The sequence below is a fragment of the Eubalaena glacialis genome, chromosome 6, assembly GCF_028564815.1.
Source record: "Eubalaena glacialis isolate mEubGla1 chromosome 6, mEubGla1.1.hap2.+ XY, whole genome shotgun sequence".
In the NCBI taxonomy this organism is placed as follows: domain Eukaryota; kingdom Metazoa; phylum Chordata; class Mammalia; order Artiodactyla; family Balaenidae; genus Eubalaena; species Eubalaena glacialis.
In genome coordinates, this window is record NC_083721.1 from 82,542,147 (window position 1) to 82,562,296 (window position 20,150).

Here is a 20,150-nt window from a genome sequence, read left to right on the forward strand (position 1 = left end):
TACCAACTGGCCCACCTGTATCCCTGACCTCATTTCTCATCCTTTGGTCCACACTCAACCAGCTGGTATGTAGCCCCTCAACCTAGTGCCTTCCCTTTCTCTTTCACCAACACATTTTCTTCCCTTCCTTTCATATCTTAAAATTCTTCCTCAATTGCTCCATTCAGGTTCTTCTCATTCCTTACCTAACTTCTTTTTGACACCTCTTGGCTTATCCTACATCTAAACTTGTTGATGGGTCTCTCTCTTCAAGAGTTCTTCTGTTGTTCTCTAGGGTCACACTGTCATTTCAGTAGGTGGTAAAACTCATGAGAACAGGTTCATAGATTGTGTTTCTTTTGACAAGCATCTTTCTCCTCCTCCAGTGTAAGATAAATTATTTAACTGGTGCATTCCATTTTACAGTTTACATTGGGCTTTCGTTGACAGATTGTCATTTGATCTTCACAACAACTTTGTGAGAAAAATAGAATAAATGCTACTATCCTCATTTTACGGTTCCGCAAGCACTGCTTCTGAAGGCTAAATGATTTGTCCAAAGGTTCACAGCAAAGAAGGGGGAGTCCTAGGACCCAAACCCAGGTCTTTGAATCCTAAGTGCCTCTTGTTCCCACATCATCTTCCTACTTGATAAATGTTGCTGGACTGACAATGCAGATTATCAACGCATCAGTGTCACCAGGCCACATTCAAATAGGGAGTAAGCATTTTGAAGCCATACCCTGAGGGTAGGGTTGGGAAGAAAGACCAAAAAATGAGAATTCACCAGTGTCTTTCACTTCCAATTGACTTAAAGTTTGCAGGAGAAGGCACTCATTAAACCTAAAATTCAAACAAAAATAAAAGCTTTTAAAAGAAACCTGGGTCTCCCCTAGAAGACTAAGAAAAGAGGAAACGCCTAAAAGACTCCCTTGGAAACTTTCCACCTGAGTAGCGCTTGGGTCAGAGGTCAGACTGAAGCCTCTAGGTCAGTTTGGAGTTACTGGTTGACATCTCTGCACTGCCCGGGCAGGAATGGCCAGGAGCAGTGGAGGCGGGGAATCCAAAGAACTAGGCTCTAGCTGTTCCGGCCCTCTCTGTGCAACCTTAGGCTAATCCAAGGCTCAAGAGAGCCTTGAGATCTCCATTCCTTTATCTATCCTGCAGAGGGGTTGAATGAGATGGTCCCTGAGGTCTCCTCCGGCTGTGACATTCTGAGAGACTATGAATAGCAAGAACATGAGACAGGTGTGAGCTGATCGCCACGTGGGAAGCTCACACCTGTCTCTCCCCAGCGTTTCCGCCCCTTGCTTCCAGCAGTGCCAAACGCCAGGCCCAGTCAGGGTCCAGTTGCCAGTTTTGAAGCTGTTCAAGGACAGTCGTCCTTCTGCACGGGGCTCCTTCCAGCCTGAAGCTGGCCTCCCTTCCTTTCTCTGCAGCTCACTCTCCCATAGGCTCCCGGAATTTGCAGGCCACTAATTCATTTCTGCCTCTTTGCTTTTAGATTAAAATTACTCACAAGAACCAAGCGCCTATGATGATGGGGCCCCCCCAGAAGAGCAGCTTCTTTTCTCTGAGGAGGAAGAGCCGTTCAAAAGACTAGACACTATGCCCAATGCCAGTTCAACCAAGAGAGAAGACAAGAAACTGAAGCACACACATACACACATACACACCACACACACACACACACACACACACACACACACTTCTCCAACCAGTGGAAGCCAAGCCACCCTTCAGGAAGAAGGCTTCACCCTGACATCCATTCTATTTCAACCATGGACACACTCCAACAGAGCCAGTGCCGGCAGGACATTGTGAATGGACTTAGGGCCCTCCAGGGTGCAGCTGGCTCATGCAGTAACCTCCACTTTCCCAGAAGACCTTGAGCGGGACTTTCTGAGACTGAAGGAGAAACCCCCCCTTTCTTTCCACCAGCCCTGCAAGTTTCTTCGCCGCTCGCAAGGAGCAGGCTGCAGGTTTCCTGTCTAAGGGGAGATCGGATGTGGCCAAGGGAAAGAGCCTGCGTTCCAGGGGACGCTCACAAAGGTCCCTCTGTGAGGAGACAAAATCACCTCCGACTCTCAGATCGCAGCCCTTGGCAGGACTCAGCATACGCACGCTGGTTTCTCGGTTGTCCTTCGAGTGACAGCTTCTCCCGGAACTTGCTGAGGAGGCAGAAAGGCTGTGGAAAGCTGTGTTTCCCTTCTTGGTTCTGCGCACTCTCAGTGGGCACTGGTGATTTTCCTGAAGCCTTCTGGTGGCTGTGTGTTTGTTTAGAGCCGGCTCCAAGAGCCCCCAGAGCTGCCTACATAGCACACCTTAGATGTGGTATTTATTTTCTTAGTTCTGTGAACACCTGGGAGGGAAAGCAGAGAAACTGAGATTTATTTTTCAAATTGGTGTCATAATATTGTGTAAAAAGGGAAGGAAAAAAAAAAAAAAAACCACCCCCAGCTTCTTTCTTTTTCAAGCCACAGCGTGTTTCCTGTTTGAGTTCCAAGCCCTGGTGGCAGACTATTCCTGAAGGCAAAGAAGATGGGAGGGAAGGGCCTTTTGCTGAGACCAGGAGACAAGGCGTCAGGCAGTTCCCTCCTGCCTCTGCAACGACCACTCCCCGAGCACGACCTGGAGGCCCTACTGAAGGTCTTAGGTGTGTGTACATATATGTAGCATATATATATTTATATATACAAATATTTATTTACTGGTGGATTTTTCTGGATTGAAAAAAATATGCAGTACAAGAACAGAAAGTGGGAAAGAAAAAGAAGGCTCTGACTCCCTGTTTCTGCCATTTCATTGTCAAGGCACATTGCCCCGTGGTGATCATGAGATTTAAGGGAAATTAAAGTATCTCCTTATCATAAAGAGACTGAGAATTTCTATTCTAGATCCTCAAAACACCATGAAAGCTATGCTGGGCAGGATTTACTCTCCCATTTGTCAGATAAGGAAACTGAGTCTCGGAAAAGTTAAGAGACTAGGTACCACTAAGAAGATATGTAATAGAGAAAAGAACCTACACATCTTGGAAAAGGGTCATTTCTGGTCACTGAGAAGCGATTCCATTTGGATCCGGGTTGCCAGGGAGGAATGAACGTGTGGCACACGTGTGGACGGGACAAGCCCACATGAGAGAATGAGGCCTCCCAATACTTCCCAGAGACTCTCTCTGGCCTGACCTGGTGAGAAGTTGGTCCAGGGTTGAAGGCAGCGGACAGATCTTCAAATTAAACTCTCCACATGTCATCTCATCATGGTCATCATAGTCTCTTAATCTAGAAACACCTCTGGCTGCCCGGATGACCTCAGTGGAGAGGCACAAGGAGGACAGAGGCACCTCAGCAAGGAGCTGCCAGCCAGTGCCCAGAGGGGCCTCAGCAGAGTTCACTGGGCTTCATTCAGCTGGCAACAGCATCACCGCCTTCCCCGAGGGCAAGTCTGTGGAGAGCTTTGTTGGTAGAAAGAAACATTCACCTCGGCACCTTTGGTCCTTCAGCCTCCATCCCCTCTGAGATTTCTGAAAAGGAAACCTGGACCCACTCGACGTCACTCCACTGAGCTCCCTCTAATCTCCTAACACTGGGTCAGGAACTTTGCACAAGGAAGGGAAAATTAAGATTGTGTGTACAAACTGATCCTAACTCTGAAAGAAGCAGTCATCTAGGACCGTCTAAGACAGAGATCTAGAGCCATCCTGTTCAACCTAACAGTTCAGAACACTGGGCAGGGGGAAAACAGGCCACCTGAAGAATGTCCTGAATGATGGGCTCCTTGGGGATGGGAATAACAAGCTCAGAATGACAACAGGTACTATCTTGGAAGCCACTTGATTCTGAAATGAAGGCAGGTTCAATTTGGGGGTCACTGATTCTAAGACATTTGCAGAAATTCTTGCATGTGTTTCAGCCTCAACCCCCCAAGATTGAGGCTGTTGAGACATGGCACTATCAACAGGTGAAAGTGATCCTTAGAGACTCACAAGTCAGAGACTGGCCCCTGCCTGCCCACTGTGGTGCACAGGACTGGCAGTGTTGCTTGAGAGACATGTCCCATGTCCTCCTTAAAGCCACAAAGTATAGCAAACATCGGTGGAATTGTACTTTCAATTTTGTAACCTCAGTAAGTCTGGTGGTGGTGTTTAATCTGACTTTGCAACTCATCCCTTAACTACTGGGACTGTGGTTTCTCACTGTGGAGTACCTCATCGTAATGCTCCTCACAGCAACCCCTGACGTTGACAGAGAAGATATTATTAGCCCCATCTAAATAATGAGGAAAACAAGGCTTACTATAATTTAGTGACTTCTCAAAGTTAGGCAGTCAGGGGAGAATCCTCCCTTATTCCTCATCCCATTCTGATTCTGGCCATGCCCCAGACATGTTCTCACCTGCCCCCACAGTTCTACCCCTCTAGCAGTAAAAAGAATGAAACAGGAAGTCTTCAATACATTATGTTGTCCCTGGACTAATGGGCTAGGCGTTGCATCTCATTATGACTTGGTCTTTGTAGGTTTCCTCCAGTGAGTTGAGAATGGAGACAGACTTGGTAGAATGATTATATTTCAGGTCAGAGACCAGCTCCTCTCAAGAGAGTTCTTTCCACAGATGGAAAAGATATGTTAAAATTGCCAAATAAATTAGGAAATACTTGGCAGAATCTGGAAGAACCTCCAGACTGGCGTTACATAACATGCATATACATTATACATATGGACATTATATAAGGTGACATAGTACTTAATGTGCTGTATATATTATGTAAATTACATATTTGTGAGTAATCATGATAAATATAGAGACCCACTAATCACTTTTTTACACATACCCAGTGACAGATTAGGAAGTTACTTTGCCAGAGAGTCTTAAAACTTACTCTCTCCTGCTGCTTTGGTTCCAACTCCTGCCAAAAATAATTGCATCAACTTTTCCCATCTCTAGCCCCCTCTCCTCTTAGCCAAAACCCTCAGCCCTAGCTAGGCTGTACCTTCCGTGGAACACTACCATGATTGAGATCCATAAAAATAGATTCTGGGGATGGGAAGGATCTAGACTCCCAGATTCCCTGTGTCACCGACCTACACCCCAAGGCTCCCAGGCAGATGGATGTCTAATGCTGATATTAAAGGGAGAGAGAAGGGGAGAGAGGAAGAGTCTACCAACCCTCCAAGGAAGGAAACTTCAGTGTTCCTTGGCCACCAGTCCCAGGATCTGACCATAATCAATCAGGAAGTTATTTCAAAAGTCTAGTTTAAGTTTCTGCAGCATATCTGAAACCGTAATTTCCTAAAATGTGTTTCACACAATACCAGTATCCGTAAAATGCTCCATGAACAAAAGAGTTCTGTGGTCAGGTACTAGATCCCATTCTAGAAGAAATGGTGGGCTTTGATTTGTCTCTTGATGTCCATAGATTAGAAACACTGCCTTAAGCCCACCATTTCTTCTTTTTGTTCTCCGTGGAGATGGGAACATGGAAGTAACCATCCTCTGCAATAATATTCCATAAAGTACTTTTCTAGGACAAGGAACTTCTCTTCTTAAGACACTCTTTCTAGTTTCTTCTGTGATTGTTTAACTACTTTTATTGTTCCCCTCTACGTGTCTTCAAGCAAGAATCAAGGATCTGGCCTCTTTGCTTCCTGAGTAGAGAAGGGATTGGGGAAAAATTAAGGGGAAAACAGGATAGCTGCCAGGGGTCAGATTTCATCTGTGTAGACCTAGAGGACAGAACCAGGTCTAAAGAACACAGTTGTGGAAAGGATCGATGTTTATTCAATTTAATGACCGCTCTTGGAGCTAGCTGGCTGAATATGGAAAGAGCTGACTTGTGAGGGAATGAACAGCCACCTGCTCTTATAGGAAGAGCCTTGACCTAGTTGAGGAGGAACAAGCGGTGATTGATCTACCTTGTTTAAAAGCTGTTGAAACTATTTTTGTAGGCATCAGTGTTAAATCAATAGGTCTAGTACTTCCTTTTGAGCAGCAAACCTCAGTGTCCATTGTTTTCTGAAAGAGTGAAAGATGACTCCCAGAGAGATCTCTGGATCAGAAAATAATATTCATAAAGTACTTTTCTAAAGTACTTTTCTCCTTGTTCTAGAAAAGTACTTTCTGGTCTAACTGGTACTGACCAGTTAGACCACACTTGTACATGGCGGGATTGACCAGAATCATTGGCGCCCTCAAGGGCAGCTAGTGGTGGTGGTGATCTTTCCTTGGCAGCTCTGAAAGTTAAAGGAATGAGTTACAGTGTTAAGCCCAAAAGAGATTTTGCATTTCTGTTGGTGTTCATATTAGCAGTTTGGAACTGTTCTCCTAGTCACGAGTACCAGACCTGCATCTGACTTGCAATAAATAGCAAGGAAAAAGAAACTATCCTACACCTCAAATATCAGTCAAGTTTTGCATAAAACAGATGAACAGAATTGTGTAGAATTTCACATGGGGCCATCATTTTTAGCTCACTTTAACGTTCCACCATACTCAAGTACATCTTTTAAATTTCTACTATAGAAAGAAAACAGGAAAGGGAATTCTCATTTATGGCTTGCTGAGTACAAGGCACTGTGTCAAGGCCTTTTCATGTGCTATCCCATTTAATCCTCATGATCTGGGCATTTTGCTTGTTTCACAGAAAAAGGAGTTAGTGCATAGAAAGGTGAAGTACCTTGTCCAAGGTCAAACAGATAGCAAGTAGTAGAGCAAAGACTTGACATGGGTCTGTCTTACATCAACATTTATGCTTTTTCTACTATATTTTAATGCCTTTAACCTTCTTATCTCACTATTTCCAACCCTACCATCATCCTGGGTGAGATTACACAGCAGTGAAAAATTGATGTCCTATCTGGTCAACCTCTGTTTGGCCATCTACTCATGTTCCTACTGAAGAACTTCCAGTGCTTGCTCATATGGAAACTCAACAGCCTCCTTGGGCAGCTAGAACCCAAAACTTCACCCTTGCAATCAAACTGGCAGCCATCCCTTAACCCTCAATGTTTCACATTCTAGCTGATTGAGAATCGTTTCCCAAGGCACACCTAATAGATTTTTCTATTCAACTCTGTGAGTGGGAGAGCAGCAAGCAGCCTTCTCAGAATTAAATGCCATGGTCAGCAGTGACTGGCCTGCACGGGGAAGGAGAGCTAGGGTTGTGGAAGGGAGCCTCCAGCAAGAAGGCTCTGCATGTGATCCTCATTAGTGATAGACGTGGGCTGGGCCATCTGTGTTCCACGGGAGAACAGAATGGCAGGCTGCCTTTCAGATGCCAAGAGATGCTATCTAATGGCAAGATCCAGAGAGCTCAAAAATCAGAGAGGCATCTTTCCTCCTGGGCATCTCTGTGGGAAACCAGGGACACAGAAAACCACGGGGTTTTGGAAACTAGCTGCTTAACTTGCAGGGCATTTCACCCTTGCTACCACTTCATTCTTCATGTTCATGGTGGAAGCCAACACGCAGAGCCCTGCAGACTTACCTGCTAACTAAACTCCCTGAGATGGAACCCAAGCTGAACCTATGTTATCTTGGAATCTGTAGATGCAATGGCAGGTGCCTTATAGCAAGGCACCAGGGTTTGCGATTAAGCCTCCGAGTCTCCCAGGGGTCAGGAAACACTACAGGTAGAAGAGACCATTTAATTGGATGCTCAGTGAAGATTCTAGAGGAATAATCATAAAACTTAGAGTACTCGTCTAAATGGGTCAAATTAGAAAATGCAATTTGGAAGCAAAGAGGATAACATCTAACCCAGTATCAAGCATGTAGCAGGTAATGAGTAAATACTTGTTGAATGAATGAATAGCTAAAATGGGTATCTGTCCTTCTACCCTGGAATGGGTAGGGGAAAGTGGGTAGAAGGGATTAAAGCTTTTTAACTAACAACTCGGAAACTTGAAACCACAGGATGTAGAGGGAGCTCATGAGGGCCTTTAACTACTCAGACATCTGTTGAGTGATGGATACAGCTAAATATGGATCATCAAAGGGCTTTCTAGGTCACATGGAGGGTAGCTTCATGATTCAGAAAATATGAAATTCAACTTGGACAAAAAGACAGAAATATTTGCAGTCTACTTCTGAGAGGTCAGGTCAGAACTGACAAAACAAAAAAAGACAGCACAGAAGTGGAATTACAACACAATAAGAGATCAGCATAATAAGATACAGACTCATGAGATGAAAAGAGATAGAGAACTGGGTTTTCTAGCAGGTTTATTTGGGCAAGGGAGATGAGCCTGAACACTCAGTCCAAAAATGGAAGAAAGGACTAAGAAATCCTTTTTTCTTAAAAAAGCTTAACGTTGAGTTCATGGTAAAATGGAAATGTCCAGGCATTGATGAAATGGTTATTAAATAACAACTATCATTTATTGTCCAGTCCAAAGCCTATTGCTTTTATGACCACTTTTAAACTTCACCAGAACCTTATGAAGTCAGAGCTATACGGTTCCCCATTGGACAAATGAGGAAACAGAGCAAATCTCATGGGGCAGATCTGGGATTCAGATCTGTCAGGATCTGCCTTTCAGAGCCCATGTTCGTGCCGGCAGTGCCCTGGCTGAGGCCGCTGAGCTTCAAGCACGGTGACAGGGATTTACTACACCCAAACCCACCCCCACCCCACCCCTGTGCATGATTACTTCCTTCTCAAAACGAAATCCAAGTCCCTCCCCTCCCCCTTCCACAGAGCTGGAGTGGGAAACGGCATTAGCTTGGGCACAGTGGCACAGTGGCCAGAGCAGGTCTGGGCGGCAGCAAGTCCATACACACCTTGCCCACCTCCCTTAGGCCCTTTCCCCCAGGCACAGTGGGGCCGGGGCCGCCTCCTAAGACACCGATCAGAGAACAGAGCAGCAACGTGAACACCTTGGTGTTCAGCCAGATCAGAGTATTCACAGAATATTAAAGATCGTATTAAAAGACACACAGAGACCACATCAAAGGTCCAGTGAAGTGAGGTCGGGCAGTCAAACATCAGAATTTAGTACCTGATATCTAAAGGTGGGATGGAGACTTGAAGTGTCCTTTTAAAAATGTGTTGAGTGAATCATAATTTGGAGTAAAAAGACTGCTTCTAGAAAAATGCAAAAAAACTTTTTCCCTTCCAAAAAAAAAATTATTTTTAAAATGGAATCTTCGCAAGAATTACAAGTGAGGGGCAATAAAAATGGTAATTTCTTTTTATGTTAGATAATACCAAAAAAAAGAATTTATAAATGTCACAATATAAGTGGCAATCCAGAGAAATATTCCAGAAAGTCTGCTGTGGAGGGACTAAACAACAGTACTTTCAAAGTAATTAATGAACTTTTATTTTTCTTGTCCTTTTCTTTAAAGAAAAAAAAAAAAAACAACTGGTAACAAGTGGTTACCAGAAAATGGCATGATCTTCAAGAAAAGAAAAATTTTCCTGGTGAATATTTCCTCTCTCCCCAACATCCTTGAGGTAAAAAGGTTGAGAACTAGAGCTTTTAACTTAGAGAACCATCCGTGCATGGAAGGTGTTAATGATAGAGGATGTCATTGAATTGCTGTGTGGGGTTTGCTGTCATCACACTGTGCTACCACCAGGCATTAAGGTAATGATCATAAACTTATGAGGACTAAGTAATTCCCACTCCCATCCACCCCATCAGCCTCCTGGAGCTCCCACCCCCTGTTACATATACTTCCTGGAATTAGACCATCTGGGAATAGTTTCTATTACGACAATTTTCAAACATACGGAAAAGTAGAGCCATAAGTATAACGAGAACCCATAGACCCATCACTTAGATTCAACAGTTGTTATCGTTTTGCCATATTTGCTTCATCTTTTTTTCTACTGGAATACTTTAAATTATAGATGTCATGACACCTCACACCAAAATATTACACATACATCATTATGGGGGATCCCTTCTTTAAGTGTTAAACATTGTGTGTATCATCCATGTTGCTGAAGGAAGATTTCAGGGTGTTGTGCATCTGAGCTCAGTCATTTCTCAACTGACTGAATCCAGTTGTCACAAGTAGATGTTAACCAGGACATTGCTCTGTCACTGATAGGAGAAAGTTTTGGATGGAACCCAAGGAAGATCTTAGCTGTATTCAAAACATTCCTGATTGATCTGGAAAGAGGAAGGTAAACAGCACGTTAACTAAATTCTCAAAAGACACTAAATCGGGGAGTGTTATAAGCACTGATGATGCCAGAGAGAAAACGCAAAGCACTTGGAGGAGTTAGAAATGTACCTGAAGGATGCATGTTCTAATTTTTGAAATAAATATTGTTTAAAACAGTAGGAGTTACAGGAAGACAAGGCACAGTACTAGTTGGGACAAATAAAACAGTAACATCATATCTGCAGGTTCGTTTAAAAACCATATAAAAACCAGTTCTCGTTATTGCCCCCACCACGTGAAGACGAGAAAGCTAGACTGGGGGAGGAGACAGCTGCTGAGATGTACAGACAGGCCCTCCCCCTCCGCTGGGGCAACTGAACTGGAGCTGTGTCAAGCCCCGAGAGACCATCTGGGAGGCCCACTTAGCAGGGCGAGCTATCAGTTTCAATGGGCAAAGTGTAAGGGGAGCAGGTAACGCTTCACGTGCTCTGTGCTCGGCTGCTGGGGTCAGGGCGGGCTGACTGCAGACGTTCTGGACAAGATGGTGGGCAAGGTGGTTGGTTGGCTTGCTTTCAAAAGTGACTCTGCCCAACCAAAGGGAGGATGGTAAAATGAATGACAGCAGGTTTCAGAATATTCAGCCCATCTCAGTCAATGAATGAAATGAGTTTATTGTTTAAGAACAGCCTAGGTGGCAGCAACAACTGGGAAGCAAGGCCTGGTATTCACCCAAGGCCTGATTCCCAGCCGGTGGCCGGTGGACCTAACTGAGCACCCATCCGACTTCCCACACGTTAGGAAGAAACGCTTTCTCATCTCTACCCCCAGTGCACTGCTGCAGACCTCTGACTCATTAAACACCCCAGCCCACCACGCCATCTCCCAACATCGTGGGGCTCATAAGACCAAGTACCACCTTCTCCTTTCCTGACACTGCTGCCATGAGGAATGAGAGTCGGTGTTGACTAAGATGGGAATGAAGATTGTTTTCATCCTCCTGCCAGGGGGAACATGTTTTCTTCCCAGAGCACCCACTCTTTGGAAGAACACAGTGTCTTCTGAGCTCCCTCCTCCAGCCTAACCCCCGGCACCCTGAAGCCCAGGACCCACTGATGGGCGTGAAAACACATGAGCTCCCTGGGGCTTGGAGAAGAGCTCTTGACAGGCCTTCCCGGAGACGACGGCGGGCCAGGTCTGCACACCCCTGCTGCCTCCTCTGGGCAACATGACTTGCCTTTTCTCTGTCTGCTTGGAACCAGAGGCCTGTCTATACTGTTGTTCGTGAGTCATTTGGTAGCAGGGAAGAGGAAGCACAGGGTCCCCTCCTGTATCCCAGTGCTCTAAATGGGCACGGTCTCCTGAGGGGGAGTAACAGAGACGAAGTTCACTTGCATATGTTGAGCCCTCTTCCCAGTGGCACTGCCCTTTCCTCGGCTCTTTTCCGTGATAAGCCCATCCTGCTTGGGATCTCAACAGAGGAGCAAAGAGAGAAATAAAACGGGATCGGAGGACAGAAGTCTTTTTTTTTTTTAACATCTTTATTGGAGTATAACTGCTTTATACTGTATAACAGTTTCTGCCGTATAACAAAGTGAATCAGCTATACATATACATATATCCCCATATCCCCTCCCTCCCACCCTACCTATCCCACCCCTCTATGTGGGCACAAAGCACCGAGCTGATCTCCCTGGACAGAAGCCTTCTTGATGACTCGAAGGATGCCAGCTCAAGTGTACCTTCTGAGATGTCTGTGAGCAGGGTCTGGGGCAGAGGGAGAGAAAATAGATGGGAATTCCTGTCTTCCCCCAAAGGGATGAAAAGAAGGGGATTTATGGAAATCTGTCAGATGTCCCCAGAGGCAGGCCATCTGCAGGAAATTGATCCTGCCTCCACGTGACTTGGGAAGAACTCCTGTCCTTGCCCAGCCTCCATTTTCTTGAGGGAGGAGAGAAACTTTTGGGAACTGCACTCAGAAGACTCAAAGAAACGTGAGGAGACAGAGAAAGTAAGGGAAGGCCAGGAGCCCAACCTCCAAATCCAGTGGATGTTTCACATGGCTCCCTAGAGGAGGAGGGAAGATTTTAGGTCAGGGTTTGGTTCTTCTGTGGCCATCAAGGAAAAGAAAGGGACGGGGAGGACCCGTGAGGCCCTCGGCAGTAACGTGCTCCACGCTGCTGCCTCAGTTACTCCAGGCCTGGTTAGTGGGAGGCAAAGCCAGAGAAGGCTGGGGCCTCAGCCTGTCTCCTTCAGAGCCTCACAGGCCACAACCCAAGGGCAACTCCTCCCCACGCAGCCTCGGGGCGGGGGAAGAGCGCTCTCCTGCCTCTACTCAGCTCTGCACTGCTCCTCTCGTGGGCCGACTCCCCTTCCCACCCTGACACCAGTTAGCAGCAGGGACTTGGGCAAGTCAAATTATATCTCAGGTTTTCCACCTGTAAAATGGGGCTAGAGAGGATAGTTAATGCATCTATTCATGTATTCATCAATAAGGAGTCTATTTGCTAAGCATGTACCTTAACCTCTTAACATGTTTCAGTGCAGTTCTCTTACTTTTCTCCACTTTTTCCCATCACATTCTGCTTTTCTCAACCTCCACCCACCCCCAGGGTCCGCTGCTTCTACTTTTTCTTCTTCCTTTTATCCTCATGATGTTTCTCTTCATTTCCCCCCCCCCCCCGTGATTCTCTTTCTAGAGTGTTTCTACATAAAATCGGAGGATGAGAGGGATCATAAGAGATATCTACCCACTTTGTTATCTCCAGGCAAGTCTGTGCTTAAAAGATCAGAGGACATAGTCCAGAGCCCAGTCTCAGGATGCATTTCAGCGTCTCACAGCTTCTCCCGTCAAGAACTCGTCCTCAATGTCTCACTTACCCCCTGTTCAATACTACACTCCTTTTCCTCTTTACCTTTTGAGTCACATCTCAGCCGTAAAGCACCTTTGTGGGGACAGAACCGTTGGGACGTTTAACCCAAAATGACATAGTTCAACATCCTAGACCATAAGTATATTAGTTTCAGTGTAAAAACAACAGAATCAGGAACAAGAAGGGACAAGAGGCCATGGCAGTTAAGAGGGTTTGAATTCTATAAAAATCAACAAAAAGAGAACAAATAAGCAAAATCCCACAAGCATAACCCTTCTTGAGTCACAATTTGATAGACTATCTCAATTGATCTGAAAAGTCCATTGAACAGGGAGCTGTGGAATCATAGGCCCCTCTTGTTGGAAAAGCCCTTCCTTAGATGTAATTGAGTCCAACCTTTCACACCAAGTTGGTAGCCCACGTGGCATAATGTCTGTGCTCTGCTGATGGTCGTTGAATAATAGGTGGTGGTCATTCAGCCTTGGTTCCTATGTCACCATATACAGAATTCCTCTCCAAAGCCATTTTCCCAGGCCCTTAGGTAGGGAGCAGGCCAGGTCAATGCTTGGACAGGGCCTGGTGCCCCAGAATGTGCCCCTTTTGATCTATTTGAACCTGCCAAGGTAGCCTATGGTCTTGATAGAGGCCGTGTTCTCTAATGGGCAGGTCACCTGACAAGGAAGCAGATTTCAAAACCTGCAGCATCTTTTTTTTCCTTCTCCAGATGGCAAGAGGCAGGAGATCCAACTAAAGAGAAGAGGATCCAACAGCAAGTTGCTGACCCAGCGTACAGCACAGCTGCCCTCTCCTGTAGAATGGGAAGAAGTCACCTTGTGTTCCTCTCTGTACCGTCATCCTCAATGCTCGGTAGAGACCTCAGAGAAAGGATTATTGTTAGCAAGTAACCATAATTCCAAGAAGCCACCACCTGTTAAGGAGGTTCTGATGGATGCTTTTCTCTCTCTGCAGAAAACAAGACCCTTCTATCTTGGAAAAATCTGGCAAATGTTCCATCGAGGCTGCTGAGGAAGGAAGCTATGGTGGTTTGAAGGAAGAAATCCTGCCTGGGAAACAAGAGCAACACGGGGAGGGGGCTACAGTCCTGTCTCAGCCATGTGGCCTTGGACATGTCCTGTAGCCTTCTGGGACATCTCTTTCTCCATCTATCACACAAGGAGGGCTCTGAAGACCTTCCCACTTCACCAATCTTGCCTTCACCTGGAGTAAACGCTGCCATCCTTGTTCTCGTGGGTCTTCCACCAGCCCCAAGGCTCCCCCCAGCCCTGCTGACCCCAGAGGGCTACTCCTACCCCCTCAGCCGAGAATCTACCTTCCTTCCCTTTTGAGGATTGATAGTGCTCAGAAATCAGCTGATTTGGGGGGGCCAACATGGAAAAAAAACACTACAAGGAAACTCTTTGATAAGCCCTCCACCTATACACACATTTACACACACACACACAAATACAGACACACATACCCAATCGCTGAAGTGTAAACATTTTCCCTTCTGTGTATCAGACCTCTTTTACCCTTCCTAATTGCCAGTGTATTCGGAGAAAATTCAGTCCCACCAACAGAAAAGCACTGCTTCCTCTTAGGGAACTTAGCCAAACCTCCATGTTTGGGGGTGACTCTGGGCTCAGGTTGAATGAAGCTAAAGGTTCTAACACCCCTCAACTGCAGGCCCTAAATGCAGACTCTACCAGCTGAGACTGAGGCAGCAACTAGCTAGACAGTGCCAGGGCCCAGATCCCTCCCTCCCGGCTTGTCCACCTCCACTGCCCACGCGCCCACCCATAGATATGTTGTTCTGTAATGGTGGGTGCCTGCACCAGCCTGCCTATCTGCCTGCCTAGAGTGCCGTGGACTTGTTCTGTAACATACGGTGTGTGTGTATGTCTGACTCTGTGGTTTACTGCAAATAAAAATGGTAGCAGATGGCTGGCCTCTGACCTCCTGGTGGGTTTTTTTTTCATGCCATGGCTTGAGAAATCAGGATTGTCTGGTCAGCCAAGAGCACTGGAGCTGTGCATGTTTCTCTAGACTGTTCTGTAGCCTCTCCACAGTTGCCCACTGCTGGGGGAGCCGGGTACCACTGATACGCCAAAACAGGGAAGAAGGGAAACTCTACTGCCACTTGCCTGAGATTGAAGGAGAGGGAGAGGAAGCCAAAAATTCTATTAAAGAAGCACCTGCTAAACATTTTATGTACACAATGTCATTGACATCTGAAGAGTCCCTTATGAAGTGGTTAGCATTTTATAGATTAGGAAACAAAGACGCAGAAAAAGTGATGAGCTTACTCAACAAGTAACACAATAAGTATCCTAGTTCTGTCTCTCTCATACCCCCAGATTCAGGTTCTTGCCTCTAAACTAGTGTTTCTCCAAGTGTGGCCCATGGACTGCTTACCATCAGAAACATTTGGGAGTCCAGATTCCTGCACCCCACTCAGATCTCCTGAATCATGATCTCTGAGAGTAGGACCCTGAGACCTGACATTTATAACCTGGGACTGTTGATAGATCCTTGTGCCCCCGAAAGCTTGAGAACCATTGTACCACACCTGCTAGAGGGCAGGACCACTCTGGGAGGAGCCTGCAGAAGAGCACACTTAGACAGAAGAGACCGGGAGAGGAAGCTGGTCTGCAATGAAAGGGCGAAGGGGAAGCGAGGCCGTGGACTCCACATCAGAGTTGGCTGCCCCTCGCCCCAGAACTCAGACCCCAAGAACAAGTCCCTCCGCTGGTCTCCAGGTGGAGGCTGTCCTGAGCCAAGGGTCCAGGGTCACACCTGGATGCGGCTGGGCAAGGAGGTGTGGGCCCAACACAGCAGCCTCGGGGACTGGGCGCTGCCGTGGGGCAGCAGCCCCCGAGGATGGAGCCAAGGATGCTTGGCAGCTGCTCGCCGCAGGCTCCTGCTGCCTTCTCAGCCCCCATCTCCCTGGCCAGCCTGGCCTGACTGGCCACTCCCCAGGGTTTGAAGAGCCATTGCTGTCTGCTCTCCAGGCTCTTCCTGCCACAAAAGCCCTGGAACTCACGCCTGGAACCCTCAGTCTTCTCCATGTCCCTGCTGTCATCCTCGGGGATGGGCATGGACTCCAACCTCAGGGAACCTACGCAAAATGTTACTCACTCCTACCCATTCCCTCCCCCTTCCACCTGGATCTACCGAGTTCTATTTTGTGCCTCTGAGTCTAGATGGAGGTTTCTGAAATGTTGGTTAGGATGTTTGAGGCAGGGCCACTGTGAGACAGATGCATAATTGCTACTTGGGGGCAGAAGAAAATGCTGGAAATAGCTTAGCTGCCCACTCAGCTGGGGAGATTCAGCTATCACCCTCCCAGCTGAAACACTAACTATGCATGAAAAATATTTTCCTCAAGAAAATGACTCTTCTAGAGGCAAGAGTTCAAGAAAACCCCTCTTGTACAGAATTTCATGTTACCAAATCAGCAAAACACTGAAATTATGAATCTGGAAAGTTGTTTATGATACTGAATTCTTACAGTGAGTGTTTTCTTGAATCTCTGTAGCTAACAAAAGAATTGGGTAAACAAGGAAAATGCTGGTGCATTCAAGAACAAAGGCCTTAAGCAGTTGTGTTTGTGTTTTAAACAATAGTGAAGAATGAGCCATTTGCTGTAACATTTACAAGATTTTCTAACACAGGGGACCATGTTCCTGCTCCTTCCCCCACGTAACAGGTTACTGTGTGCCCTTAAAAGTAACAAAACTGACTGTTTTTAGATGTTCTTGCCTCCTACTTTCCATTAAACCAGACTATCACATATTATTCAGAAATATTTCTGAATCTAAAACTCTAAAGCCATTCACAGGGGGGACAAAAAGTCAAAAGGCAGCAAAAAGTGGTGATGGAAGCAGCAAAGAAAGATCAGCGAGATCAGAAGGACATGGTCGTGGTCTCAGAATGGGAGGGCTCCCAGAGAGCACTTAGCGCTTCCTCCAGCCAGAGCCAGATTCCCCAGCACCACATCTGTCTGTGCACACCCACATCTGCTTGAAGATTTCCGCTGATGGGCAGCCCACCACCTTCCCAGGCAGCCCATTTGGGAGTGGTTTTCTGAACCTTAGATAGGCTCCTCTTGCACCCAAATCCGCCAGCCATTCACTCCCATCGTTGGGCCCTGACTTGGCCACTAGCAACACACAATAAATCTCTCCTCTCTTCTCCAGGACAGCTTTCAGATATTTGGAAACAGCTCCCTTGTCCTAACTCTTTATTTTTTTCCCTCCAGACTAAACATCCTCTAAATCCTTGAATCATCCCTTATATGTCATGACTCCCAGACCCTAAGCTATTCTTGCAACTTTCTGTGGAGCGACTGACAACAGTTTGCCAAGGTCCCTCTTAAACTGCGATTCCCAGAACTGAACACAGCACAGAAACGGGTGGACAAGTGCAGAGCCGCATCCTCGCTCTGGATGCCACGTTAGCTTTCTTTGGCACCTGTATCACCCTGCTAATTCATCCTGCTCTCACAGCCGACATCTCCTATCCTCTAATGAGTGCTAATAACAACCATGGGTGTGGTGCTTCACAGATCACAAAGTCCTTTCAGAAACATGGTCTCTTTTACTCCTCACTACAGCCCAGTGAAGTTGATTAAAGATGAGGAAACTAAGGTTTTTCCAAAGCCATATGGCCAGGCTCAAGCCAAATCCATGCTCCTCTAAACACACCCATGTTGTCTTCTCACTTGAACCTCTGTTAAAGCCAAGAAAGTCTCCCTGGCTTCATTTGTTAATGTCTATTCAAAATCTCTTTTTTTTTTTTCTGTTCCACTTTGTCTTGTTAATTTCTTCCCATCCTTTATCCTATGTCCATCTTTTGACTCCCATTTCTGACATTAAAGGGAAGACACCAAGTCAGAGAGAGAAGGCAGCAGAAGAGGACGAAGTGCCAAACAGGGAGAGCCTTTGGGAGGCAGGAGCTGGAAGGGAGCATCTCAGAGAAGAATGGGTAATGTGGGGTGGCAGATGCGTGTTGAACAGGGAGATTGGGAGAGTGGGTTCCCGGTCCCATCCAGCTTGGCTGGCTCTGTTACCCAAGGCCAGCCACCTAGCCTCTCAGAGCCTCACTTTCTGAGAAGCAAGCATCTCCGTGAGACTAGTCAATTCCCAAGACCTTTCCCAGTTTTATGAATCTAATAGGTAAAAAAGACCTTATCGTTAATCCAACAGTTCCTCTTTTCTTTCAACTCAATGAAGATATTGAACATCAGACTCAAAATATTGCACATGACTTTCCTCTGCTAAAATAAAGAAAAGCAAAGATGGCTTGGGGTCATGGCAATAAGCAACATTTATTTCATCTGATTGCCAGCCCTGGTTTTATTGGGGGGAGGGGAGAGAAGGATTACAACAGCTACCTCTCAAGAAGTAGGACCCAAAGACTAAGGAATCCTCAGGGGGGCTGAACTAGAGGCTCTGGAGCTGTCGCCTGACACCCTCTTCACATCAGAGGACCGAGGGTCCCACAATGAACAACCCTTTCCACAGTGGCCACTTAGATGATGTGGAAAAGGAAAGAAACTCCTACTTGTTAAGCAACTCTTGTGTGCCTTCCTGGGGCAGTCACGTGATAAGTGTTCTTAGATCATTGCACTAAGGAAATATCATCCCATGTCTTTATTCTTCCAGAGTGGAGCTGTTCAATCGAAATATAATGTGAGCCACATATGTAAGTTTAAATTTCTTAGTAGGCACATAAAAGGAGTAAAGAGGAACAGGTGAAATTAACTTTAATCACATATTTTATTTAACTCAGCATATCCCAAATATTGGGTTGGCCAAAAAGTTTGTTCGGGTTTTTCATGTTACAGAAAAACCCAAACGGACATTTTGGCCAACCCAATATTATCATTTCAACCCGTACTCAATATAAAAATTATTCATGAGTTACTTAACATTATTTTTTTCATACTAAGTCTTCAAAATCCAGTATTTATTTTACATTGGCAGCACTAGCCTGGGGTCAGTGGCTACCATGTTGGACAGAGAAGCTCCCATAGCACCTGGTGCCCTCCCCATCACAGCACTTCTCAAACTACATTGCAATTGCCTGTTTCATGGTCTGCACTATCCATCACACTGGAGCTCTGAGAGGCCAGGGATTGTGGAGTTAACTGATATGTTCCCAGCTCAGTGCTTAACATGAATATAACAGGCCCTTGAATATTTGCCAAGGAAGGAAGGAATACAAGCTCACATACCCAATCAGTACAGGGAAGAGCTTGGGTTTGAAACCATGTCCATCTGATGATAAAATGCACCATCACCTCACTATATCATGCTGCCACCTAAACTTCAGGAAGCGTTATAAAAAGAGCATGGTCTTTTATGCCAAACAGACAGGTTCAAGCTTCAGCTAGGAGATCAGTGATGGGGAACTCACTACAGAAGTTATCAGAGTGATTTTGTGCTAGTTACCTTAATTCTCTTAGCCCTAATTTTCTCATCTCTAAAATGAAGATGATGATATTTACCTCTCAGAGAACTATGAAGAGGACATGTATCTTGCAAATATTAGACTTTCTATAAATGTTAGTTTCTTTTCCTTGTCTAATTAAATGGAAATAAAACATTCTTATCTGGCCAAGGTTTAATCATGCGGCAGCTTTGACCCTATCTAGAAAGGGGAAAGTAATGAAAAGCAAACCAAAATTTGAGAAAGGGAGCCAGCTCCTACCATCTGCCTCCTTGTTTGTTCTTTAAAAAGCTCCACAAAATGCAGATCCTAGCCCAGGCAGCCCGTGAATTGTGAGGGTGCTAGAGATCCCCTTGCTCTGCTGGCAGGTAGCTACACACTGCCTGGTTTCTAACCTTTGCCTCAGGGATCCTAGCATTTAGCCCTCCTCTGCCCCGAGCCCAGTAGAATCCACCTTCGCTATCCTGAGGTCTCGGGAGGCTGGAAACCGTAAGAAGCACCCCTGGTGCAGCAGTGCCGGTTGAGAAGGGGCCCGGTGAACGCTCGGAGAGTCAGTCAGGAGGCCTGACTTCTAGCTGGGGTCTGACCTTCAGGGAAGGAAAAGACTCCTTTAACCCAAGATCCTAGCAGGAGCTTAGGATGAGGGACAGTTGGTGTGTGCCAAATGGTCATTGTCTTGATCAGAAAGCATTTATCAAAACTAAACCCTCCCTCCTAGCGTAGTTCCTACCA

The 20,150-nt window shown here is 46.0% G+C and overlaps 1 protein-coding gene across 4 annotated transcripts in view; it reads left to right on the top strand.

The window, feature by feature from the left end:
* The window catches only part of DGKG (diacylglycerol kinase gamma), a 162,236-nt gene extending 158,063 nt beyond the window's left edge, over positions 1-4,173 (top strand). For all 4 annotated transcript variants that reach the window (XM_061194375.1, XM_061194376.1, XM_061194377.1 and 1 more), the window contains one exon: positions 1,484-4,173. In XM_061194375.1, coding sequence (XP_061050358.1) covers positions 1,484-1,582 — 99 coding nt within the window. In that variant the 3' untranslated portion in view covers positions 1,583-4,173. The remainder of the gene's footprint in view (positions 1-1,483) is intronic.
* The last annotated feature ends 15,977 nt before the right edge of the window (positions 4,174-20,150 follow it).